This window comes from Carassius auratus, chromosome 14 (genome assembly GCF_003368295.1).
Source record: "Carassius auratus strain Wakin chromosome 14, ASM336829v1, whole genome shotgun sequence".
Classification (NCBI taxonomy): domain Eukaryota; kingdom Metazoa; phylum Chordata; class Actinopteri; order Cypriniformes; family Cyprinidae; genus Carassius; species Carassius auratus.
The window spans coordinates 14,371,939-14,399,188 of NC_039256.1; the positions used below are offsets into that span (position 1 = coordinate 14,371,939).

At 36.4% G+C, this 27,250-nt stretch overlaps 1 protein-coding gene across 4 annotated transcripts in view; it reads left to right on the forward strand.

Moving 5' to 3' along the window:
- nrg2b (neuregulin 2b) overlaps positions 1 to 27,250 on the forward strand; it is a 73,876-nt gene that overhangs the window by 26,992 nt on the left and 19,634 nt on the right. For all 4 annotated transcript variants that reach the window (XM_026280198.1, XM_026280199.1, XM_026280200.1 and 1 more), the window contains 3 exons: positions 4,386 to 4,548; positions 7,841 to 7,959; positions 24,258 to 24,378. In XM_026280198.1, coding sequence (XP_026135983.1) covers positions 4,386 to 4,548; positions 7,841 to 7,959; positions 24,258 to 24,378 — 403 coding nt within the window. The remainder of the gene's footprint in view (positions 1 to 4,385; positions 4,549 to 7,840; positions 7,960 to 24,257; positions 24,379 to 27,250) is intronic.

Sequence of the window (27,250 nt, forward strand, 5' to 3'; positions counted from 1 at the left end):
GTTTCCTCTTGTGCTCCTGAGTCCACGTGAGCAGAATTACAACATGCAAGCATGTGATAAGAAGTGAAATGTGTGTGAATGCTTCTGTACATGTGCATTAATTGCATGAGGAGGACTATATTTGTGTTTTAGTCAAGAGGTGTAAGTGTGTATTAAACATTTGGAGTGTATGTGAAATGAAAGTGAGTGGGGGAGTCGAGAGAGAGAGAGAGAGAGAGAGAGAGAGAGAGAGAGAGAGTGTCTCACAAGCATCTGGAGATGAGAAGGTGTGATTTCACTGGATGTGACAGAATGAAGTATTGCTCTGGAGAGAGAGAGAGAGAGAGAGAGAGAGAGAGAGAGAAGGAGAAAAGCACAGATGGAGCCACTCTCAGTTAAACATTGTTCAGTCCAAATCTCTACCTGAAGTCTTTTGTTTCATGAGGTTTCCACTTACAGGAATATTATTATTATTAGATTTACGGAATTTCACATCAAAATCAAAGGAAAGAAAAGTTAAAACATATTTTGCATAAAGCAAAAAAAGCACATTTTAGTTAATATCAAAAGTTAAAGAGCCAGTAAGATGAAAATTCTAAGCTTCCTATCACTGTTTATAAGTCCTGTACATTAGGTTTAAATCCATCCAAGGTTAAAAAACATTGTCATTTTGTCAAAATATCATTTTAAAATTACCTCAATTCTCAGAGATCCCCAAACGGTTCGCGCGAAGCTGTTCAGAATATTCAGTTTCCTTAAACCCCACCTTTCGGTAGCATACTGTGTTCTGATTGGTCAAATAACATAGTTTTGATTGGTTGTTCCGCACACACCTCCACGGTAAACTATGTGTTAGCATCTGTTTGGGGTGAATTATGTCTTACTCCTCTCATCGCGAAGCAAACAGTAAAATAAAAAACTTGAACAGTCTCACTGCTTTTTCTTCTGTGTGGGTGTATTCAAGCCGCACGCTTCAGTTTGAATCTGAATAGCGCGTTCAGCGCGGGGGCGTGGTCACATTAGATATAATGAAGGGAGACGTGAAAAACGGACATCATGTTGTTTTCATATGGATTACTTTATCACAGAATATCTGTTAGCAGCATTTGTTTACTTTTAAAGTAGACATGTCAAGCTTTCTATAGATATCTCTCTCATGTCTCTTCGTTGAGTATTCACGGAGTTACACTTCATTTTAATGACGTGTTTGTAAATGAAGATCAGCGCAGACAGGCTACAGACAGCACACATACTGATAAGACACTCGGGAGAAAACAAACACATAACTTCATAATCATACTTCGCTGGTCTAAATAAAGTTTTTTTTTATGGCCAAACGCTTTGAAAATCCTGCTGTACTCACCGAGATTAGAAAAGCAGTCATCAGTGAAATGTTGTGAACACAACAAGGATTTGTTGTACTGCTCTGGTATTGTGGTAAAAATGAATTTTAGCCATTGGATCTTCTGATCTTCATTCTTTGGCAGTGAAAATAAAACAAACTTGCCTTTACAATTAAAAACATGATGCTATCACACCAACCAGAGCGTCTGTGTGTGGGGGGGTGGAGCAGGTCAGAGTTCAGTTTCTCTCAAGACGGTAGGCGGAGGCGGAGGCAAAGTGTTCCTAGTGACGTACATAGAGATGGGCAAAAGATTTCAAATCTATAACGACTCGTTTCAGCGATTCAGAGTCGACTCCTTACTTTAGAAGCCAATAACTTTATAAATCGTGTACTTTTTGGTTTAATTACTTTGCACATTGTTTACACTGATGGACAGCTACATCATACACTGTAATACAGGTAATTTTTGATTTCCAATCTGTGTGGCTCTTTAATATTAAAATAGAAATTACATACTGTATATTTTAATGAAAATTTGCATTTATATTTTATCAAATGTTTTAAATTTTTTAAGTTTGAATAATATAAAAGGTATTTATTGTATATTATAATGTACAGTCATGTGGAAAAAGTTTGTACACCCTATTGAATTCCATGGTTTTCTGTACCAGGAAATAATAAAAAATGATCTGGTCCTTGGAAAGTCTTAAAATTTGGAAATAAAGCCTCAGATGAACAATTTCACCTAACATGTCACACCGTGTCATTATTTGATTAACAAAAACAAAGCCAAGATGGAAAAGCCATGTGTGACAAAGTTAGGACACCCTATGATTCAGTTGCCTGCAGATCTACTTTTAGCAGCAATAACTTGAAGTTATCATTTTCTGTATGACTTTATCAGACTCGCATCGTTCTGGAAGAATTTTGGCCCACTCTTCTTTGCAACGTTGCTCCAGTTTATTGAGGTTTGTGGGAATTTTGTTTATAAACAGTTCTCACCACATGATTTCAGTCGGGATGAGGTCTGGGCTTTTGCACCACTTTGATTCTTTTCTTTTCAGACGTTCTGTTGTAGATGTTCTTGTGTGCTTAGGATCATTGTTCTATTGCATCATCCAGTCTTGGCCAAGCTTTAGCTGTCGGATGGATGTCCTCACATTTGACAGAATACTTTGGTAAATAGAGGAGCGCACAGTCGACTCGATGACTGTAAGGTGCCCAGGTCCTGTGGCTACAAAACAAGCCCAAAATCATTGGCCCTCCACCAGCATGTGTGACTTCTGGTAAGAGGTGTTTGTGCTGATATGATTGTTGAGCATCACATGGTCTGATCTTGGGGTAAATTTGCTGAAGCGTCCATTCCTGGGAGGATTTGTGTCTGATCTGAACGTCTTCCACTTGTGAATGAATAATCGCCCTCACTGTAGAATGATGGACTTCAGATTGGTTGGAAATGGCTGTATTATTCTTCCCAGATTGATGGCAGCAGCAATTGCTTCTCCAAGATCATTGCTGATGTCTTACCTCCTTGGCATTGTGTTAACACACACCTTTTATAGAGGTGCTCACACTGGTTGATGATCAGTTAATCAAAGGCATTCGATTAGCAGTGTCTGACTGCTGCTAAGCCTCTTAATTCTTATGTAAACGGTAAGGGTTTTCTTATTTTCTCACCCATGGCTTTTCCATTTTGGGTTTATTTTTTTAAAATAAACAATGACACTGCGCAGTTTGCCATGTGTTGTTGTTCATCTGAGGTTTTATTTTCTAAATTATAATGTTCTAATAAGTTTTCACATGAGTACATGTGAAATATATATATATATATATATATATATATATATATATATATATATCCTTGATATATGCTTGAATTATAAATAATAATATTGTAATATTTTTAATGTAAATTGTAAATACAAAATATATATTATTCAGACTGTATGTATTTATACACAATAATATTTTTATAGTCTATATATTTTATCTTTAATTTAAGTTAAAAAGCATTAAAACTGGTTTAAAAAAATGCATAAAAAAGTTTTTTTAGTATTGAGTGTTATGAGAATTACTTTTGAGGAAAAATAAAAATTTCAAAAAAGTAAAGCATTCAAATGCATTACAGTAATGAAAACTTGAAAGGAAAATGTGAAAAAAAAATAATATATATCTTAAAGGTAAAAAATAAATATGCTTTATGTTTATGATTTCAAATATAATTATAATTGGTGTCTTTTTTGGTTTATCAGGGTTTTCACTTGAACCTTGAGGTGTAAAATAAAACAAACCCTCTGTAGTAGCAGCATTATTATTGTGTGTGTGTGTGTGTGTGTGTGTGTGTGTGTGTGTGTGTGTGTGTGTGTGTGTGTGTAAACTGTGATCACTATTTGCTGCACTAACTGTATTTTTATTACTACTCATAGTTCACAATATTGGGCTTGTTTCTTATTGCTAGATAGATTACTTTAGCGAGGTAAACTGCAGAAAGATGAGCCCCATTAATCTCTCACACACTCTTTCGTTTCTCTCTTCTTTCTGCTTTCCCTCTCTTCTCTTTGCTTCTCTTCATTCTCCCATCTGCGTCTGTCTCTCAACATGCTCCCTTGCATTTTCAGCTGTCATGCCTTCTTCTTTCTCTCCTTTCCTCCTTTGACAAAATCCATCCCTCCCTCCATCTGTCCCTCTTTTTTCCTCCAGTAACCTCTCTTTCTTCTCCACTTGTCACCTCAGTCAATCTCACAGTTTGCTCACAGTTCGCTTCATTTTTTTGTGTCAAACATTTCTCCTAAAATTCCTTAGGATGAGTAAAAAGAGCAGCAAATGTGACGAGTGTGCACAATGTCAAATGAACGTGCAAGGAATAAACAGCCCAAAATAACAAGCAAATATGTTTTGCAACATCATACGTTCTGTTGTTTTTATTGAAATCAGTGCAAATCAAAGCGAAAGCATTTCTCATTGCTGTATTAAAGAGAAAAAAAATGTGTGCTTTCTCTGTCCTTTGGGCAAACCTGCTTTTCTTTTGTGCTCACTCTCTGTCTGTTTTCTCCATCTGTAGCATCAGCTCCGAAGGTGAAGCCCATGGATTCTCAGTGGCTCCTGGAAGGTAAAAAGTTGACACTCAAGTGTGAAGCCGTGGGCAACCCGAACCCCTCCTTCAACTGGTACAAAGATGGCAGCCAGCTCCGCAAGAGGAAAGACGTCAAAATCAAATCCAACAAGTAAGACTCATCAAACACACACACACACACACACAGATGCACAAGCAAACACACTACTCACACGCTGGCAGAACTATTCTTGGCATCAGAGGTATTAAAAATACATCTCCCATCAACTCAAGCAGAAGATTGTCCTAGTTTGTAAATAGACTCAGAGATTTTCAGAGGGGAGAGAGATGCAGACGTCTTGTTAAAGGAGAAGTTCACACAAAATGAAAACTCTTTCATCATTTACTCGCTCTCATGTTGTTCCAAAGCCATGTGATTTTTTTTCTTTATGAAATTATGAAGAAATTTCACGCTGCTCTTTCTCATATAATGAAAGCAGTACCAAAAAAAACCCATCTTAATCTTGCCAAAAAATGGTCCAAATGTCTTGTGCGCTAAATTCTAAGCCTTCAGAAGCCATTTGATAGATTTGTATGAGAAACAGACAGAAATAAAAGATATATGTTGACCCTTCTGTTACAGTTCTCAAATCTCATTTGCAGTTTCTAATATTGTTATATACAAATATTCTTTCATTTATTTAATATTTCATCATGTCATGTTCATGGGAAAGTACAAAACTATTGAATACGTAAATTCACCTAAATTCGAAAAAAGTATTCACAAGTGTGTTTGTGATTAAGATTTTCTTACATTTTTAAAAGAAATCTTCCCAAAGCTATATTGATTTGATCAAGAAATAGTCAAAACAGTAATTTTCTAAAATAATATTACAATCAAGGAAGTGTTTTCTATTTGAATATATTTTAAAATGTAATTTATTCCTGTGATGTCAAAGTTGAATTTTCAGCAGAAATCATTCTAATACGCTGATTTGGTGCTTAAGAATTATTTCTTATTGTTATCAATGTTGAAAACAATTGTGTTGATTAACATTTTATCAGGATTCTTTGATAAATAAAAAGTAAAAAAAAAAATGCTGTAACATAATGATTAACATAATAAATGTCTTTACTATCATTTTTTATCAGCATAACATGTCCTTGCTGAATATTACTTTAATTTTTATTTTTTTTATAAATCTAAATTTTTGAACTTTGAGGCTGTAATTTTATGTTTATGTCGAGAAAAAAAGAGTCATACAGGTTTGAAAGATATTGACTAAATTATATTCAAATGTACATTTTTGGCTGAACTATTCCTCTTCAGTCAGAATGAGTGATGTTGAATCTCCAAGCTCTGGTCAGCTATCTTAAGGAAGCTCCATCAGTGAATTCTGGGTAACTTCCCCTACATTGCTTTTCTCTGTCAATGGGACCGTGGCTTGCCGGTGCATCTGAGGGGAGAGTGTGTGGGCCCAAACACGCAATACTTTCTCCCTCAGTGGCGTCTGTAGGAGGAGAATGGAATAATAAAAAAACAACAACATATGACTAAGTTTATATACGCTTGGGGTCTAGATAAATTAGTCTTCAGTGAGAATTGCATAATCATGCAAAAATCTTAATATATAGGAAAGCTACGTTTCGTAAAACGGGATTACGGATCTAATAAAAAGCTGCTGAGCTGTACACGTTACAGTAACATTGCATCAATGTCATTCAGCCGTTTGTAACACAAATCAATAGTGCACATGGAACTGTATGTAGCTGCTCAATATGCCGGGACCGCAGGGAAAGAAACATACGGGAGAATTCAGGGCATTCCGTAACGCCACGGTCCTCTTCTGTTCTCCGACAAAAAGTGCTGAGGTGCACATTTCCACAGAAAGCAGATCACTCTAACAGGATTGCCTGTTCACTGGCCCCTTGTGTAATTTTGCAAATGTGTGTGTGCTGAAAAAGCAGATTCACAGTCACGGAGACATGCGCTCACATCCGTTAAGACACACACACTTACGCCGATGAACTGTGAGTGAAAGAGCTGACAACATGGACAGGCATGGTTTAATAATGATGGAGGTCAAGTTAGGACAGATGATGATACGCGCAGCTGCCATTTTCTCTGCGTTCGGCTCCAGAGTGAGATCCTTCAAGAGCTTTGCTCCTCTAATGAGCTGTTCACATGCTGACCTGAGGAGAAGGCCAGAGAGACAATGCGAGTATCACATTGACACCACTAGAGACCCCACGCATGATGTGATGAAGCCAAGTAGGACATATTACTGGACTTCATATCTCCTTTGTTGGTCAGATATGAAAAATCAGGTCTAAGCCTAATCCTAGCCCAAAGTCAGATGTGGGATATTCCTACTCTGTATCTCTTATTCCAGCTGTAGAGACTTGATTGTTTGTGATGTTCCTTATTCGTTAGTCAATTTGGATTCGATTTGATTTGCTAAATTACTAAATACAAATGATAAATACACTACTGTTCAGAAGTTTGAAGTACATTTTTTATGTTTTTGGAAAAAGCGTCTTATACTCGCAGAGACTGGCAAAACACAGAGGGGAAAAAACTAAACAAAAACTCCAGTAATATTAAAATTTTAAATAATTGTTTTCTATTTGAATGTATTTTTTAAAATGTAATTTATTGCTGTGATGCACGGTTGAATTTTCAGCATCATTACTCCGGTCTTCAGTGTCACATGATCCGTCAGAAATCATACTAATATGCTGAAGAAATATTTCTTATTATTATCAGTGTTGAAAATAGTTGTGCTGCTTAATTATTTTAGGATGCTTTGATGAAAAGAAAGTTCAAAAGAACAGCATTTATTTAAAGAAGAAGTATTTTTTTACATTAGAAAAAGTCTTTACTGTCATGTAATTTATCAATGTAATGCATCCTTGCTGAATAAAATATGAATTATTAAAAAAAAAGTAGAGAAAAGAGAAAAATCTGACCCAGTGCTTTTGAATGGAAATGGAAATGGAATGATATTTTATTGTCCAACAATTTATTATATTTTATATACCTGTCTATTCAAACCTTTGCTTGTTACACAAGTTTTATGTTATATGATGTTGCAACTGTGCTTACTATTAAATGGTTTTCTGTGCTGGGATTTTTATGTGAGCTCATCTTGGCAAAATTGTTGGGATTTCTGCAACAGTTTCCAGAGTGCAAGCGCCATTTCATTGCACTAACTTGAATGCAGCATATGATCCTACAGTCTGATTTCTTGATAGCAATGTTGTTCTAGACCCACCAACTTGGTGATCCAGGATCCTATCCTTCTGGGATAAATACCAACTTCAGTACATTTGCAAATACACAAATTATCTGCTCTCTACAAAGTCTCTACCAATGTGTGACTATTTTTTGTCTCTCTACCCTCATATACCCTGATGTTTTTCTCAGGTTCTCTCTTTCTTTGTGTCTTGGATGCTTTGTGCAGGAAAAACTCAAAGCTTCACATCAGCAGAGTGAGACAGGAGGATTCTGGGAACTACACCTGTGTGGCGGAGAACTCGCTGGGCAGAGAAAACGCCACCAGCTTCGTCAGCGTCCAAAGCAGTAAGAGCTCTTTTATTTCCCTCTTTGCAAATGGCTCACAGGAGACCAGCGCACCTGCTCATCACGAGAGCGATTTTTCTGGGTGTACTTTATATTTACAGCAAGTAAATCTTACTGCTTTGTAAGATGTCTGTACTGCGAAAGCACACGGCTCTGGTCAGATAAACTATACTGTTGCAGTCTCTGAAGAAATATGTGTGTGGTCTTCTATTAAGAACTTTTTCCTTAAAAAAAATGGAACCTAATGATTATTATTTAATTATTTATCATTTGGACTAAGTATTGGATTGCATTTATGACTCCTCAAAAAAAGTCCGTGAAACATTTGTCTGTGCAAAGCTTTTTACAAGCATTATGTTACACAACTATTTCAGATTTGTTTTATCTACTCTGATAAAATCTGATACCTTAATTTAAAAGCACACTACTGAGGGCAGTAAATGCAATAAGAACAGGATTTTTTTGGGGTAACTGTTAGTTGGTTTCAGTTCGGTTCCACCCCTCTATAATATGGCTTGGATCCATCCTTCAATGTAAGTCTTTAGGATTGTTTTGCCTGTTTTATTGGCCATTAGGCTGTAGAAATGTAACAACACACAGCTTTTTGGATGTGAGGATTTGAGGCAGCATTCATGTCTGTTTTGTGAGTTTGGGTGTTATTGTGGAGAACACACCTCTCTCATCTGCTGCTTTACTCACCGATCTCCCCACATGCTTCTGTCTCTGGAGTATATCACATCAGCCGGAGGCGTTTGATGTGCCGTTAGTGTGTGTGTGTGTGTGTGTGTGTGTGTGTGTGTGACTATTGTGAGCTCCATCCAGCCTATCTTGAGGTAATGGTTGAGTGGTTTGAGATATAGGGTCTCTCTCTCTCTCTCAACTTTGTCCTCTAGCTCTCCACCAAACCCCTCCATTATCTGATGTGTCAGCAGAGTCTCATGGACACAACGAATGCACAAATGACTGAGAGAATGAATATGATAAAAGAATAAATTAATGAAAGAATGAGTAAAGGAATCAATAGAATATATATAGGGATTATATATGTTTGCATTTGTGTATAGATACACACACACACACACACACATAGTACAAATACATTGTTGGCCAAATTGTGCAGCCCTACAAAAAAAAGCAAAGCTTATAAAAACTAAGTTGTTAATAATATTTTAATCTTTTTTTTTTTTTTTTTGAGCAATTCGATTTTTTCCCCCAAAATGTGCAGCGAATGAGTTCTGAATGAATATGTATGTAAATGAAGATTTAGTGGACAGGATAATGAATGAACAATCAATGAAAGATTTAAGTTCTTTATTGTGATTGTACAAGAAGGCAAAACAACATTTGAATGAATGAATGAATGGATGAGTGAATAATTGTATAAATTAAATGAGTGATCAAAGTTCAGGTTCTTTATTGTTACAGTGGGACGAATTGAATAAATAAATGAAACAAACCAAATGGATAAATATGTCCATTGACAACATAACTAGAGATTTATACATCAATGATGTATGGATTGTTAGGATCGGACAATATTAGGTTGAGATACATCTATTTGAATATCTGGAATCTGAGGGTGCATAAAAATCTAAATACTGGGTAAAAAATTAGTTTTGATATGTTTACAGTAGGAAATATACAACATATCTTCATGGATCATGATCTTTACTTAATATCCTAATGATTTTATGCATAAAAGAAAAATATATAATTTTGACCCATACTTTGTATTTTTGGCCATTGGTACAAATATACCCCAGCGAATTAGGAGTAGTTTTGTGGTCCAGGGCAGGACAAGTGGATGAATTGATTAATTCAGCGTTTTCCAAACCAAGGTTTGTGAGTTGATGAAAAGCTAAAAATTAATAGACCATAAAAATATTAAATGAAAAAAAAAATATATATATATATATATATATAATATATATAATATTTTATTAATGTACCTTCATGTCATGAAAAAAAAAATGTGTTCAAAGAGGTTCAGCTAACAAAATTGTGGGAATCCATAGATTGATTCTTAAATCGATTTTTTAAATAATTGATCAAGTGAATGGATAAATTATAGAAGCCAATTTCCACAACTGAACAAAAAATAAAGAAAAACTTTTTATCTCACAAAAAAAAATCAGTTGTACTGTTTTAAGAATCACACAGGCACACACATTTACTCTATGCCCATATATCTTTAAGGTTTAAACTCCGAATTTTAAGAAAAAGTCTGAATTCTCGCAATTCTATGTTTTCTTGAATTCTGAGTTTACAGCTCACAAAGTTTACATTGGACCTAGTTTGTGTTCTGCGGGACCCTTCACATGGAGTTGATCTGACCAATAATAATGCCAAATCTGCCATTTCTGTCCAACAGACAAATCAGACATGAAAAATTGTGTATTGACATATTTCTGCGGCTGAAAAAAATCCTTCTGATGTTCATTCATGTTCATTTCATGTCTTTGCAAAGGGTAAAATCACTGTGAAAGGTAAAAAGGTCCTTTCAGGATGTATGTGTGAGAGATAAAGAGAAAGGGTGTGTTTACATGTGCTGTAGGCAAGTCTAGAGAGTTTGTGAGTCAATGAGGAAATGTTTTGTGTCTTTGAGTGTGTGTTCAGTGGAAATCTGCAGATAACTCTCTGTGCTTAATGAAGATAAACTGTGTCATTTTGGCAGATTCTGCATTCCAGGAACAGCAAGCATTTCAGTCCATAAGTGCACAGATATCAGCTATATATAACAGTACAGACAACCGAGAGACAAAGAGAAAGAGAGAGACGCTCTAGTGGACATATGGGGGGTCACCAGGGTAAAGCTCTGCAGTATTTGAGAGCACAGAGTAAATGTGTGTGCCTGTGTGAGTCTTAAAACAGGACAACTGCGCTGGCTAAAGCAGAACGTCCTTGACGATGGGTCATTTAGGAGGAGTGTGTTTACATCCTAGTGTATATTTTTGTGTGTGACGTGAGACCCAGCTGGACTCTGGCCGCTGATTCTTTAGCTGCAATGCCAAGAGCCTGTCAGATACAAGAGCCAAGTATACTTAATGCAAAATACACACACCACGGTTGACCCTGTTTGTGCAATTAAAAGAACAGTGCACCCATAAATGTAAAGTTCTGCCATTATTTACTCACCCTCATGTTGTTTCAAACCCTTTCATTCGTCTGAGGAAAACATTTGGAGATGTGAGGCAGAATGTGCTATAAATGGTCCATATGGGTCATATGCTATATTCTACAATTTTGTGCACAATTTTAAATTGTTGTTCACTGATAATTCTGTCCTCTCCATAGTTCTCTCTCTATCTCTCCAAAAAGAAAAAGAAAAAACACCACAATACAGTCCAAAAGTTTGGGGTCAGTAAGATTTTTAGATACTTTATTTGTAGGGGGAAAACAATAACATTCAAATTTATTCTTCCACAAAAATCGTGGAAGTAAATTACATTTAATTTTAGGGTGAACTCTTCTTTTAACAAATGGACTTATTTTGCATGAGTCATCAGTGCATATTATTTTAAAGAGAAGAAGTTTTCATAATCTTAATCATAATCTTATCACAATACAATAACATTTTCTGTCTCTGAAATAATAGACAGTCAGAGAGTTATATAAACTAAAATTAAGACAGACTATCAGTCACTATCCAAACAAAACTCAGTCTCTATTATTCTGCAATAATGATTTTAACTCAGAAAAACATCTAATATTAATACTGTAAAAATGCATTGCAGATTTTGTATCGTGCTGCCTCACATTTGTATGAATGAGCGCATCTCACAAAGGCACATGGACACAGGTCATGTTAAATTGATGATTCTGGATCCAGTGTTACTGTTGAGATAAATGAGGAATGAGTCCTCCGTCCAGAGCTCAGCACTGCTGCCTTCATCTTAATGAGTCTGACGCAAACGCAGACATAAAACACACTCCTGCGCATGTTGCTCTGCCTCCACCCCTGCCCAGCGTCTGTCAACTTGTGTGTCCTGACTGTGTTCACAGTGGTCTGCTAGTGAGCTGCTTACTCCAGCTGCACAGTATGTACTGTTTACTGTCTGCTGCTCACTAATAGTTGTGAAATAGCATTCTATACACAATGTATGTTAAATACTGTAGTGTAAACTGTATGCTACAGTGTCACATGACTCCAGTGCACATGTTTAAAGGAATAATTCACCTCTTATAATAAATGTTGGCTGTCTGTTTGATATTAACAAATATATATATATATATATATATATATATATATATATATATATATATATATATATATATATATATATATATATACGAAATATATATCACACGAAAAAGTGGTGGAAGGAAGTAGTTCTGCACAAAATAGGGCTTTTAAAGACACCATTGTTTTTAATGTATTTACACACTCACCATGCTGTGTTAACTACATCAATACCTATACGATGTTGGCTATTCCTTCATTATTTATACATTAATTAAGCAGGTAAAGGTCTGGAATTTAAAAAAAGAAAGTTTTCCATTCACATTTGGAAGCTGTTGCTCTGAACCGACCGACATCATGTGGTCAAAGGATTTCTCCATGCAGGTGAAACAGTCAATTGTTCGGCTTCAAAAACAAAACTAATCCATCAGAGAGAGCGAGCAGGAACATTAGGGGTGGCCAGATTAACAGTCTGGTACATTCTGAGAAAAAAAGATCCCACAGGTGAGCTCAGCAACTGAAAAAGGCCTGGATGTCCACGGAGGACAACAGTGGTGGATAATCTGAGAATCCTTGGTAAAGAAAAACCCTTTCACAACATCCTGCCAAGAGAAGAACACTCTCCAGGGGGTAGACGTGTCACTGTCAGAGTCTACAATCAAGAGAAGATTCATAAGAGTTAATACAGACGGTTCACCACAAGGTGCAAATAAGGCCTGATTAGACTTTACCAAAAAACATCTAAAAAAGACAGACCACTTCTGGAAAAGCGCTCTTTGTACCAGAATGACAGGAAGAAAAACATATGGAGAAGGTTTGGAACAGCTCATGATTCAAAGCATTCAGCATCATTTGTGAAACATGGTGAAGCAGTGTGACGGCATTAACATGCATTTATTGATGACGTGACAGAAGACAGAAGCAGCCGGATGAATTCTGAAGTGCACAGGTTTAACAGAAATGAGTCGAACAAGACAAATTAAAGAGTCTATCAAAGCTGTATGCATTGAAACACGAGAGCCGAATTCCTCAGGAAGTAATAAATCAGTTCTAGTGCCACAAGAACCAAGCAAGATGACCAACCAACTTGTTCACACAACAGCTTTCAACATGAACACCACTAGAGCAATTATTTACAATTTCAATTCGAAGAAGAGATTGTCAAATTTGTTGTTCATAATTGAAATGCAACGCTGGACATCACATGAAAACCCATGAGAGTACTGCACAAGTCCCATTGACCCCCCCCCCCCCCCACCTAGCAGAACCAGATTGAAATTCCTAAGGGGGGGAAGGGCTTTAAACCTCTTTCTTCACAGAAAAGTCTTTTGCCAGAGAATGGCAAAGAAACTTCTTTTGTACATATATATGGACCAGAATGAACTCAAAAAGACTTATAAATGAATCATTCCATTGCTTAACTCCATATTAATTTATGTGTAAACCACACATTTGACTATCATGTATAATCACTTATTGTGTGTCTTTTGATAACTATAGGATACATAGTCATGTCTAGTATAGATATAATCTAATTTTCTTGCTTGATATTGTCCTGACAATCATTTATTTGTAAAATATATCATAATCGTGTTATAGGAATCATGTCCAAAATTAGACCCTGCCAGAGCAGGAACATTCGGACCACATGCTTGGTAAGATAAACATATCCCCGAGCCAAGACAATATCTGACTGGTCAAGACAACATTTGAGGTGTGGCCAACAGGCCAGTTTAAATACCTAAGACATCGTAAAATCTTTGCTTTTAGTTCCAGCCTTGCTCGTGCTATCAGTCATGCCTGCTCTTAGCTTTTAGCTTTGCTACATAGCTTTAGCTTTTAGCTTCTAGCCATGCAGTTTAATCATCATTGTTCTTTGAGCGCGGTTCTGCATGCTTTGGCCTGCACGCCTGCTACTTAGCCACGATGAGAAGGAACACAACCTAGTCTCGTCAAACTTTATTTCTTTTCTTTTCCATTTGAGAGTTTCGTGTTCTGAGTTAAGTTTTGTAACATCGAGTCTCCGACGCCTGACCTCGGGTGTCCGTTCAACTTCGACCAGCCCACACGACTCTGCACTTTCAGCCAATGCCCAACAAACACGGGCTTCCCAAGACGTCACTTCAGCGACTGAACTTCCAGCCAATCAACGACCTCGGGATAGCCCTTTCACCGAGACTCCTTTTTCACAGGAGACGCAAGTAACTTTACCTCCAGACTCTGACATTTGTGCTGGTGTATCTAATATAATTTTAACCCCATTGAGGAACTCAATGCGAGCGTTAATTAAGTGATTGATGGCTAACTTTCGATCTTCCTGCAACTTGTGTGAATGTGTGTGTGCGTGCGTTTATGTGTTAGATTAGTTTATATGTCTTAGATTTATCTAATAAAGCCTTATTCATATTGAAAAGAGTATCTTGTGTTTTGTGCTTACAAGTTAATGTCTTAAACTGCCGATCTTGTTACTGTGCTAATTAATAGTGTTTTCACTGTAGTTTGGATATTAGTATCCAGCGCAGATTTGATGTTAAACGGCTAGTTCACTGAATCGCAGGGCGTCTCCGTGAACAGCCGTGAAACAGTGATTCTGTTCAAATTCCCTTTAAAATCTTAAATGATTCCCTTTGAGCTAAATTGACCTGTTTCCCTTACACAGGGATATATACTCTGCCCAGATTCAGTCAAATACAACAAAGTTGATTGGAATGGTGCTTCATAGTACAAATGAACGATGACCCAAAACATACTGCAATACTACCCAAAATATTCTGCAATTGCCAAGTCAATCTCCTGATCTCAACCTGATTGAGAACACATTTAACTTGCTGAAAACAAAACTAAAGGCAGAAAGACTCACAAACAACAACTGAAGTCAGCTGCAGTAAAGGCCTGGCAAAGCATCACAAAGGAGTAATCCCAGTCTCTGGTGATGTCAATGAGTTCCAGACTTGAGACACCCATTGCCTGCAAAAGATCCTTAACAAAATAAAAAAAAATAACTATTTTATTTATGATTATATTTCTTTGTCCAATAACATTTGAGCCCCTGAAAATGGAGTTGCTGTGTATAAAAATGGTTGTAATTATTAAGCATTTTATGTTATCATTTTTGTTCAACCCTTTAAATTAAAGCTTAAAGTCTGCACTTCAATTTCATCTTGATTTTTTCATTTTAATTCTATTCTGGTGGAATACAGAGCCAAAAATAAGAAAATTGTGTCAGTGTCTAAATATTTACAGACTTAACTATATATATGTACATACACACATTTATATACAGCATATTGTAATATTTGTTGTCCCCTTTATGATAATTTCCTCATTTTGGACATTGCATTGTATAAAAAAAAAACAGCTAAATTAATGTAAATGCAAATTTGTTGTTTAAGCATATGCAAAATGTACAGTATACCGAACACACTGCACTTTGTAGTATGAAAATATCATTTTTTACCCCCCTTTTCTCTCTTTCCCATCAGTGGCTCTCCTTCCTAATAATCTGTTTCCTTCAAGTCCTTCATTCCTCTATACTGCTTCTATTCACTCCTCTTTTCATTAGCCTGTCTCTCCATCCATCCTGCTTCCCCTTTACCTCCTCCCCCACATGCATTTTGCAGCATGTGCATGTGCGTTTCTGCGCGCGTGTGATCATTCTTGCAGTGGACACTTCTGTGAATGGCGTCTGAATAGGGAGTACCTGTAAGTGGTTCGATGTCATTGATCGGCACCTGGTTGAGTAGAGTGGATAAGATGCCCTGTACAGGCCCCATGTGACTTATGGCCTTCCCCATGACCCCCCTCGCTGGGGCATGAATCATGTTCTCCTGCCTGTCCGCATCCATCCATCGGCTCAGAGCCAAGGCTAATGGAGCTAATATCCTGCCACACCAGGATGGACTACGGGACGGAGGGAAATATGTGCAGTCTTTAAAAGCCTCTCTCTGGATCTATTTAAAGCGGAGAACAGATGCACTGCCAGTGCAGCACCTGATCAACATTATTGTCTTTCAGCCATGATTGGATAAACTCACCATCTCCCCCCTGTGGAGGAAGACATATGCTGTTATGGTCCACGAACAAACACAGCCTCAACACTGCAGAAAACATTTGACTGTTTAAAAAATGTATTAGAAAACAAAGGTGTATGTAGATTTTGTCACATTTTCATGTCTTGTCTGCATGCCTGTTTATGTTTGGCATCAAAACTCAAGTAAATGTGGTTTTCTAGATCTATCTATCTATCTATCTATCTATCTATCTATTAGGGGTGTAACGATACGCGTATTCGTATTGAACCGTTCGGTACGAGGCTTTCGGTTCGGTACGCGGTACGCATTATGTACCGAACGGTTCGTTGGACTAATTAATTCAATTTGGAAAATAAAAAAGGTGTGTGAAATATAATGTTATGCGTTCAACAAGGTAGCCCAATAACCCAAACGACGTAACAGGCAATGCCCCTGACACCCCCGAAGAAAAAAAAACACCAACTTATATGTTTATGTTAGGCTACTCAGTCAGGCGCTCGCTCACTCAGTACGCGCTGAAGGCTCGGTACGGAGCCCCGCACGTCACCTGTAGGAGAGAAAAAACATCAATCCGTGGCGACGGTTTTGCAATCCGTCCCCTCAGTTTATAAACCGTGCTCATGAATTAATAAACTGTTCACTCGGTTTAACAAATCGTACCCAGGATTAACAAACCGTGCCCACGAATTCCCAGTCCGTGCGTTTAGATTGTGTAAACCGTACCCTCGGTTTTTGAATCCTTACCCACGAATTCATAATCCGTGCGCACGCTTTCGCAATCCGTTCCCTCGGATTTGAAAACTGACACGCATTTTACACTTAACAGTGAAACATGCATCTAACTCCGGCAGGTGGGGTGAGGTGGGTGGAGCTTAGTATAATAAAATCACAAAAATAAGTCTTCATGTTAAGAAAGAATTGTACACAAGCATTTCCAAAACTGTCCAAAGGTTATTTAAAAATAAAGCAATTCACAAATTATTTTATGACAAATATTTTTACTGTCTTGTACTCATTTATTTAGCCTACAAATTAAAATTATAAAAAATAACTTTATTTTTATTTGTATCATTATTATATATTATTAAACAGGTTATGCATAAGAATCTTTTATCCAAAATAACTTACAAAAGAGGAAAAAATTACTCCAGAGTCAGTCACAATGCCAGGTTTATTGCACAATAATAATCAAGTGCTATTATAGATTATCAGCAATTGAACAAGATTTTAATGCGCATCTTTCTTATTAAATCTTTGTATTCCACCTCGTACTACACTTGATAGAGAATCACTTAAGACACTTTGCTGTAAACCTATTCCACATAATAATATTCAATAAAACTGTATGTTAACACGTAGGAGTTTGCTGCATGAATCCGTGAGTACGGTTTACAAATCCGAGGGAACGGATTGCGAAAGCGTGCGCACGGATTATGAATTCGTGGGTACGGATTCAAAAACCGAGGGTACGGTTTACAAAATCTAAGTGCACGGATTGGAAATTCGTGGGCACGGTTTGTTAATCCGTGGGCACGATTTGTTAAATCGAGTGAACAGTTTATGAATTCGTGAGTACGGTTTATAAACTGAGGGGACGGATTGCAAAACCGTCGCCACGGATTGATGTTTTTTCTCTCCTACAGGTGACGTCCCGGGCTCCGTATACGGACATCACCGCAGCGAATGGTGCATTTACGTTATAGCCGCGGATATGAGACCTTACTCTGTAGTGGAAAACGCAGGTTTTAAGAACATGCTTAATGTAATTGAGCCCCATTACAATATTCCTTCACGAGCCCATTTCAGACAGACCGTAATTCCTGCTTTGTTCCAAAAAACATAAGCCCAAATAGAGAACCAATTGAGTAAAAACACACTAAATATAAAGAGTTATAGAGTTCCATATAAAAAGAGTTACATCTTTGTATTTGTTCATAACCACTACAACAATATTACATTTAATTTTTTTAAAAAAATTTATAAGGAGCTATTTTTGTTTTATACAGTATGCTGCTAAGAAAACACCATAGAAGATGGGTAAAGAATAGCTCCATCATTGTTCAATGTAAAAAAACACATACTTTGTTAGTTTTAATAAATAAAACATTTTTAAAAAAATCAAGGAAATTTATCTGCCAATTTTTTCTTTTTGCTGTATCTAAAACGTACCGAACCGTACCGAACCGAACCGTGACATCAGTGTATTGAACCGAACCGAACCGTGAATTTTGTGAACCGTTACACCCCTACTATCTATCTATCTATCTATCTATCTATCTATCTATCTATCTATCTATCTATCTATCTATCAAATTCAGATTGTTTTATTTCCCAGTTGCTACCTCAGTTTGAATTCAGTTGAAATTCTGGATTAAGTTATTTTAATTCCAATTCTGAGTGGCACACTAGTTATCTATTTCTCTTGTTGTAATGCTTTACTGTGCACATTGTTTTTACTCAGGATCATTAGCTGTTGGTGATTGCTAAATCTGAATTCTTAAGAAGTCATCATTACAGTTATTTTTTTTTACCCAAATATTATGTTCAGCTTGTTGGGTAATTTTATGGGTTATTTTTAATATAGACAATATGGACAAACCCAGGAATTGGGTTGTTTTGACCCAGCGGTTGCAGGTGCTGGGTAGTTTTTCTGTAAATATTATTTTTTTCTGCCTGGCAGCTGGGTTGAGCCTTTCTGACGAAACAGTCAGAGGACAGGCTTTTTGCGTCCTACAGGAGAGAGCGGTTCTCAGCACCGCCGCCACCGATTTGATGCACTTCCTCTGTGAAATAAAGGTTTGTATATGTTTCATTTCTTTTATGAAGACTTTACTGTGCTGTAAATTATATTATTTTATGCAGCGCAACATAAGGATGAGTCCATCAAATGCGTCGGCAGCGGTCAGCAGTTAAATTTAATTTTATGTTTCAATATGTTTTCTAATCTCTGTATTGTTTGTTTATGAGCAGGTTTTGGAGTCAGTCATGGCACCTTTAGCTATGAGTGAAACGCGTGGCCACAATCTGAAGTTCTCCTGCGAACAGCAGTCTTTCACCGGCTCAGTAACACACTGGCACACCATTTCGGTAAAAAATGTATTACAGAGAATACACTTCAATTGAATACACTTAAATTAAAAAACTACTTTTAAATGCTACATAGTTTTTTCTAAAATGATTGTAAAAATTGTTGAAATGTATGTAATATTGTAAACTATTCTGTATACACCCAAATAAATTCAATTTGTCTCGTATTTTGTCCATGTGTTCTTGCTTAATAATGGTTCATCTTTTGATTATTGATGTTGCTTTTAATAATTATATGTGTGATTTTTAACTTCCAGACCATTTTAAGGCAGAAATATCATCATTTTAAACAAAAGTTGACTTAAATAAAACAGCCCAGCATGCTGGGTCAAAACCTTAACCCAACAATCTGGGTAAAAATAACCTTGCATGTGTTCTTTCTTATGTTTACCCAGCTCACCCTCGAGCCATCCTAGATGTATCTGACTGTCCTCTTTCAGACGGATACAATCAGAGTTATATAAAATGTATAAAATATCCTGGTTCTTCTAAGCTTTATAATGGCAGTGATTGGTGGTCAAAATTTTGAAGTCCATTAAAGTGCATCTATCAATCATAAAAATCGCTCCACATGGGGTGGTGGAGGGGTTAACAAAGGATTTCTGAAGTGAATCAATGCAAAATATCATTGGGTAATTTTCATTTTTGGGTGACCTATCCCTTTAAATTTAAACATTAGCCTATATTGTGTGTTCCCCAATGCTTAGAATTAATAGATTCAAACTAAATTTCTTTCTACCTAAAAAAAGTCTTCAATATTACAAACCTCATCTTCAGAACTGACTGAGATGCAAAGGGGGATGGACCACTTTGTGTATCACACAGGAAACAGTTAAAGGCTAGCAGCTCGATAGCACACACATTGTCACTGCAGGGAAGAGGACATATGCTTGAACAGATGTAATGTAAGGTTGAATGTTATATCATTCTGCTTTCCTCCATTTCCTGCTGGAGTGATGTGTGACCTTTAGAGACACAGGCGATTGTGCTCTGAGACATCTCTCGTTCTCTCTTTATGCCCCTCTGTTCTCTCTCTCTTTGCTGTGCTGTGTGTTTGTGTGTGCATGTTAATTAGTTAATTAGCTCATTATGAAATGGCAGGCTCAGGTGGTGGGCCATCCTGTACTGGTTCACTCCATGCGGCCTCACCAATGTAGTGTCTGCTTTATACCTGATACTAGATACGTCACATAAATACATCCATATACTGAATCAGACATAAGGGTTTATGAAGGTTATGAAGAACTGTTGAACAACTGAGTCACTTCCTGGTTACTTTTTATGCTCTGGATCCTGGGAATAGCATTAGGCTTCAATTGTTTATAATACATTTTCATCGTGATGAATATTATATGTAGAGTTAAGTTTGTGTGTGAATGCCATTGCAAAAGCTTGCTGGTTTATTAACAGAAAGGATTATGCAACAGAAAATACATTTCCCATGATTCTCAAGGGTAAGCACCTAATGTGCTTCTTTTGCATTTAAATTTGTTGCAGTAGGGCTTAAAAATAGATGTGCTGAAGAAGGAACTTCCAAGGAAGAGGAATTATCATAATTTTGGGTTATGTGCACATTAATGACACGTATTATTAACCACTGAGAAACTATGATAACCAGGATGTTGTGATGTTTAAGATGGTTGAAGTCTCTTAAGTGAAGGTTTTATTTATTTATTTATTCATACTGTATTATATATTAGTAATATTAAGATTTTGTATGCAACAAAGCTTATTGTCTTCTAATGCAAAGCTAATGACTAATGCTTGACCAGTATGTGTCATGCAAATAATTATTTGTAAGATAGTATACAAACCCAATATTTTGTCAACTTCCGAACACTGTCAGAAAAAAAATGGTACTAAATCTGTCACAAAAAGGACTTAAAAGGACTAATATCCACCCTTTAGGGGTAAATAAGATACAAAAGTGTACCTTTTGAAAAGATACCACCACAGTGATAGCCTTTGTACCTTTTTCTGTGAGTGTATTTGATTTTTGACATGAATGCATGACATGTTGTAATAATAACTAAAGCAGAATCCTGTCAGGTGCATTTTTTCTGCGTTGTGAGAAGCCAGATTTACTGTGAATTGAAGTTAAAACTACGTGAGACATGTAACTGGAGTATCTATCTATCTACCTATCATTCTATTGCTCTATCAATATATTCATTGTTCTTTTGTTTTATCATGCTGTCGAGCTGTAACTGAAACCATTGTTTTTGTTTTTAAATTATTTGAATTTTTGGACAGCATTATTTCTTATATCTATTTCTTTCTTTTTTTCTTTTTTTTATTACAAGAAATCATAACAATAAAATTCTGATGTTCCCAATTACCCTTGGAAGTTCACTTATAACTGGTTAGAAATCATAGACCTACATTTGCCACAATGCAGTATTCAGCACACACTGTGTTCAATACTGCATCCCACAATGCCGAGCTTCTCAAACTAAGGGAAGAAGAGACATTAGAAAAGAGGGGTGTGGATTTTTTTGTGAGTGTGAAATTATTTATTGTCATCTGGGAAGAGCGACCGTAAACACTTACACAGCATATCAGCGAATGTGTTCAGAATGTTTAATTCTGATTTCCATAATTACTGAAAGACTTTCCTGTAACAATAACATTGTTTTGGTCGGTTGCCATGGATTTCATCAGAGCTGGTCCATTCTCCGCGGACACGAGTGTTGCGGGCTGCTCTCTTGATCTGTGACTCGTGAGGGGAGGAGTTGTGATCGTGACCGTCCCTCAATATCCGCTCATAAAGTGTACAAAACATGACGTCAGTTCAAGATAGAAAACCTGTGCCACAATGCAGTGTGCTTGACTTTATTACAGACATTAAATGTTTAACATCTCTTCCTTGACTCATTTTTAATCAAACTTACAAATTCAGACCATTTTTTCTGAAAATTGTGTTTAAATGCAAACTAAAATACGAGTCTTCACACCATAATTTTGCTTTCTCCAGTGAAGAGTCATTTCGTCTGAATCAGGAGTGAAATATGCACAGATGAAGTGCCGTTTACAAGCAATGAATGATGAATTTTCATTTTTTAACCATTTGTAAACCAATTTTGACTTTATTATTTGATTACAATTGGACACATTCTTATACTTTATACTATATTATAATCAAAAGCAGAAAACGATCTTGAATTTAACCCGATTTAACCATGTTAGTGATGTAATGTGACAACATTGTACCTTAATATTGATTGCATACTGCATGCAGCTTCACATACTGTTTTATAAAGATAGCATTTCTGTGCAGCATGCTACTGTCCTCCCTCTCTCTATCTCTCTCTCTCTCTTTATATCTGTCACTCTTAACTGTTTCTCTCTGTCTATCTCTGTCTGGCTCTTTGTCCGGGCAGACGATTGGATCATGGATTCCCCATGTCTCTGGCTGCAGAGATCCTGATGTGATGTGCTGGTGTTTGCAGTAGGCAGCTTGATTCTGCGTGACTCTGACACACTGCAGAATATCTGAACCCTCAGTGTGGCTGTGAGCCAGCGATGCCTGCGAGAAAATCCTCCCATCTGCCATGTGTATTTGGCAGCGTGTGTCTCACTCTGGTTTATATACAGAATGATACAGTGTTTTGTGGAAGAGTGTGTGTGTGTGTGTGTGTGTGTGTGTCTGCAGTTTCAGTTCTGTTGCCATATTGGAGAAATATTTAGCAGTGCTGTGTACAGATAGAAACAGAAATAAATTCTGATCCCCTGATGTTAAACAAGGAGTCCATCCAAATTTCTGTTATGATGCTTTAATTTCTTAGTGTCTTTATTCAATCTTCCAAAGTTTCCATGGATGAGAGAAAGTCATGCATGTTTGGAACAACATGAGGGTGAATAAATAATGATGACAGAAACAGTTACTCTGAAGTTTGAAATATATATTTAATAACTTTTGAATATTTAAATAAATTCTGTTGTCTAGGTTAGTAAAATTAATGTTTGATTTGCCTGTGCCCCACTTTTCGAATCCAGTTTCTTCTTCTTTTTTTTCTCTATATATATATTGGATGTTCTTAGAATGGTACATTATCTAATATTTTGTGAAGAAGGTACATTGCAGTTTGGTCATTATTTTACACAATAATACCAGAATGTGTTTGTTTGTTACCGGAATGTCTGTCTTAATTTTCTTAACATAATTTTATTTAATTTATTTTGTGCTTTTGTTGATTTTTTTTTATTAGTTTAGTTTTATTTATTTCTATTTAGCATTTAATTGGAATTTATTATTAACTCTAGTTCTTCAGTTTAAAGCTTTTACATTGTAGTTTTTCATCTAATATTTTTTCATTTTATTTATTCTTATTTGAATTTATATTATTTATATTATATGCTACAATGCAATGCACTCAACCTTCTATGTGTCCTGTGATTTTAAAGGGACTATATGTATGAATTGTCATTCATTAATCGTCTTATTATTTCCAGTGTGAACAGCTTGTAATGAAACTTAAAAAACAAGACCTTCTCCGACTTCCTGGGTTGTCTATGAAAGAATATAGGATGTTTTTTATATGTTATGTGAGTTAAGAAATCAGGATATTTGTATCAAATGTAAACTGTCTACCACACATTGAATTGTATTGAGGTCATGTGACAATAATGTAGCATACTACGGCTGAAGTGTTTATCATGCTGTATTATGCTTTACATGCTATTTTTGAAAAATAGTAGGCAGTGTACAGTATATGCACTCAGAAAAAAGCTTCAACTGTTGCATAAGGTACTAATAGGTGCTTTCAACGTACTTGAATGTATCTTTAAGATACTAAAACATACCATTTAGGGTTAAGTAAAGTAATTTTGTGCCTTAGGGTACCACCATGGTGACAGCTTTGTACTATAGCTTTGTATTCTTTTTTTTTTATATTTATATGCTAGCATTCTGAACACAGCCTTTGAGACATTTTTCACGATGTGTATGATGCTCAATCTCTGACATTCTCTGGTTTGTGTTTGTCCGTATGTTTCTATAGTAACCACTACATTGTCTCCGGGCTCAAGTCATGCCAGGAAGTGCAATGAAACCGAGAAGACATACTGCGTTAACGGTGGAGACTGTTATTTCATACACGGTATAAATCAGCTGTCCTGCAAGTAAGTTAAACACATTCAGAATACATTCATTTTATCTTATCCCACGTAAACAATACCTTAACCTTATATTATGTCATTGTTTACGGCTTATTTTTACTATGCATTGGTCTGACATCACCAGACTCCAAATAGGGCTGTCAAATTAACATACTGGGCCCTATTTTAACGATCTGAAACGCAAGTGTCAAAGCGCAAAGCGCAAGTAACTTTGTGGGCGGGTCTCGGCGCTGTTGCTATTTTCCCGGCGGGATAAATGGCTCTTGCGCCCGGCGCAAATCTAAAATGGGTTGGTCTGAAGTAGCTTCATTATTCATAGGTGTGGTTTGGGCGTAACGTGAAATAAACCAATCAGAGCGTCATCCAACATTCCCTTTAAAAGCAGGTGCGCAAGTTCCATTATGGATTGCTATTATTATGGCGTATTTACCAGGCGCACGCCAGGAGCGGTTCACAGCCGAGGAGACTGATGTTCTTGTAAGAGCAATGAAAGACAGAGAAGTTGTGTTGTATGGCGATGGGAGAAACCTACCCAAAATAGCGTCGGTTAAACAGGCGTGGGAGGAAATAGCCACAATTGTTTCATCGATTTTTTTTTCCTGGTTCTTGACGGACAAACCAATTTGTCAGATGTCCTTATATACATATATGACCTCAAACAGGTCTGATCCTTAATTACTACAATTAGCCTGAATAATTTGTAAGCTAGATTTATGCCTATTTTTTCACATCTTCGTGGCACACCACAATGATTTCCGTCATCTCATGTGTTAATATTTTTTTAAGTGTAACAATTTATGATTTGCAAAAATAACTGTTGCATCTGTGTAGATTACATGAGCAAAGTGTATGCGCGTTGTGCACGCTATACATTATGGTCAAGCATGCGCCCTTAAAATAGCATAAGAAACAAAGCGCAACGCGCCACTGACTTTAGACTAGGTTTTTTCTGGTCAGTGGCGCAATTGTTTAATGGAACAGCAAAATAGCACCAGGGATTGTTTGCGCCGGAACACGCCTCCTTTTTTGCGCTGAACCGCCCAGGGAGCGCAAGTTCATTCACTAGTTTAGCGACGTGCTTCTGTGGAGGGAAAAGCGCGTTTTGCGCAGGTGCAAAATAGGAATGACACATGCGTCGGTGTACAAAGTCAATTGCGCTGGGTGCAAGATAGGGCCCACTGTATTAATCTATATAAATTCATATTTAAAGTAAACACAGTTGAAGCAGTCTTATTTTAGTATTGTTTATGTACAATTACTTATTAATATTTTGAATTAGCTTTCCCTTTTATATTTGTACTTATTTTAATTTTGGTTTAAGTTGTAGTACTTCTGTTACTACGTGATTTTGTAATTGTATTTTTTTTATTTACTTATTTTTAGCGTAGCTTTAACTTATCTTTATTTCAGTTGTAGTCATTTTTGTAGGTCTACTTCATTTTAAATGTATTTATTTAAATGATTTGCCAAGGCAGCATTTCCGGATTTTCAAATAATATTTATATTTTATTTAAATTTAGCTTTGCTTCAGTTACAGAAAACTGCATCAGAGCAAATCAGTTACCACCTTCTGTAGTTGTGGCTGTTAACATGTTTATGGGTAATCCATGTTAATAAATAAAATCTATTATTACAGTTAGAGCAGTTGTGTGAAACTATTTTATTCAGTTTTCATTTTACTTCATGTCCATTCAAATACAGCATAAAGTTATGCATTGCTCCAGTTCAAATTTGTGAATTTAAAAGAAATTTCATTCTAAAAAAACATACAGTGCTGCAATGAAACCGTGTAAGTTTAGTTTTGTTGGGACTTTGCTGAGAAAAAAAGAGTGAGCTTGGACTCTTGAGTTTTAATTGCCTGAGAAATGACAGTGTGTCTGAGGGTCTGGAGGAAGGGGACAGGGTTTGCCGTGTCGCCTGTCAGCTCAATCGATGTATACAGCCGCGTTATCAATAGTACGCTGACTTACTGCTCCCCTGTGATACCACAGACACAATGCTCTGTTCTTATCAGCCATTTTGGACAGGGCAGTGCAGATTTACAGTGTATGCGCCAATTTTTTTAAGGAAGAGAAACAAACCCATGAAAGCTGTTTAAAGCTCAAATCCTTTGGGGAGATGTCATCCTTTAACTGTGACTCGTCGAGTCAATCTCTTTAATTTACAGAACAGAGCGTCTGAAGCGGCAATAAGGGTTAATAGCCCTCAGGGAAGCATGGACTGATTTGAAAATAGTGTGTGTTGCTCTTGGCTTTCTTGACACAGTGATTCACTTACATGCCTGAGAGTTTATCTTCAACAGCACTGAAGCTTTACTTCACAGTACAGGTGGGCGGTATGAGCAAAATCCTTTAGCAAAGTATGAGATGTTTTATATCGTGGTGGAAATATAAAATATATTAATAATGAATCATACTTCATCTCATTTGATTATGTGTGTGTACTGTGTACTGTGTGTGTGTGTGTGTGTGTGTGTGTGTGTGTGTGTGTGTGTGTGTGTATATATATATATATATATATATATATATATATATATGCAATTATATATATTGTATATATTTTTTATATTTCAGTAAAATATATTGAATATTTTAATTATATATGCATAAAATATAAACATTAAAGGTATATGACTTAAAAACAAAAATAACAGAAAGGAATCATGGATGTGAACAGAGTGCATTGATATATTATTAAAAAAGAGATTTTTTTCCCCATAGTATAATGGAAATTGGAGAAGAGTTTAAATTTGGTGCAAATGATGCAATTAACAATAAAGCACGTTAACATGTAGATTATGTTCCCATAAAACAGAGTTAGATTTCTAAATGAATTAGTCCATTACAATTATGACATGTTTGACAGGCACTCATTT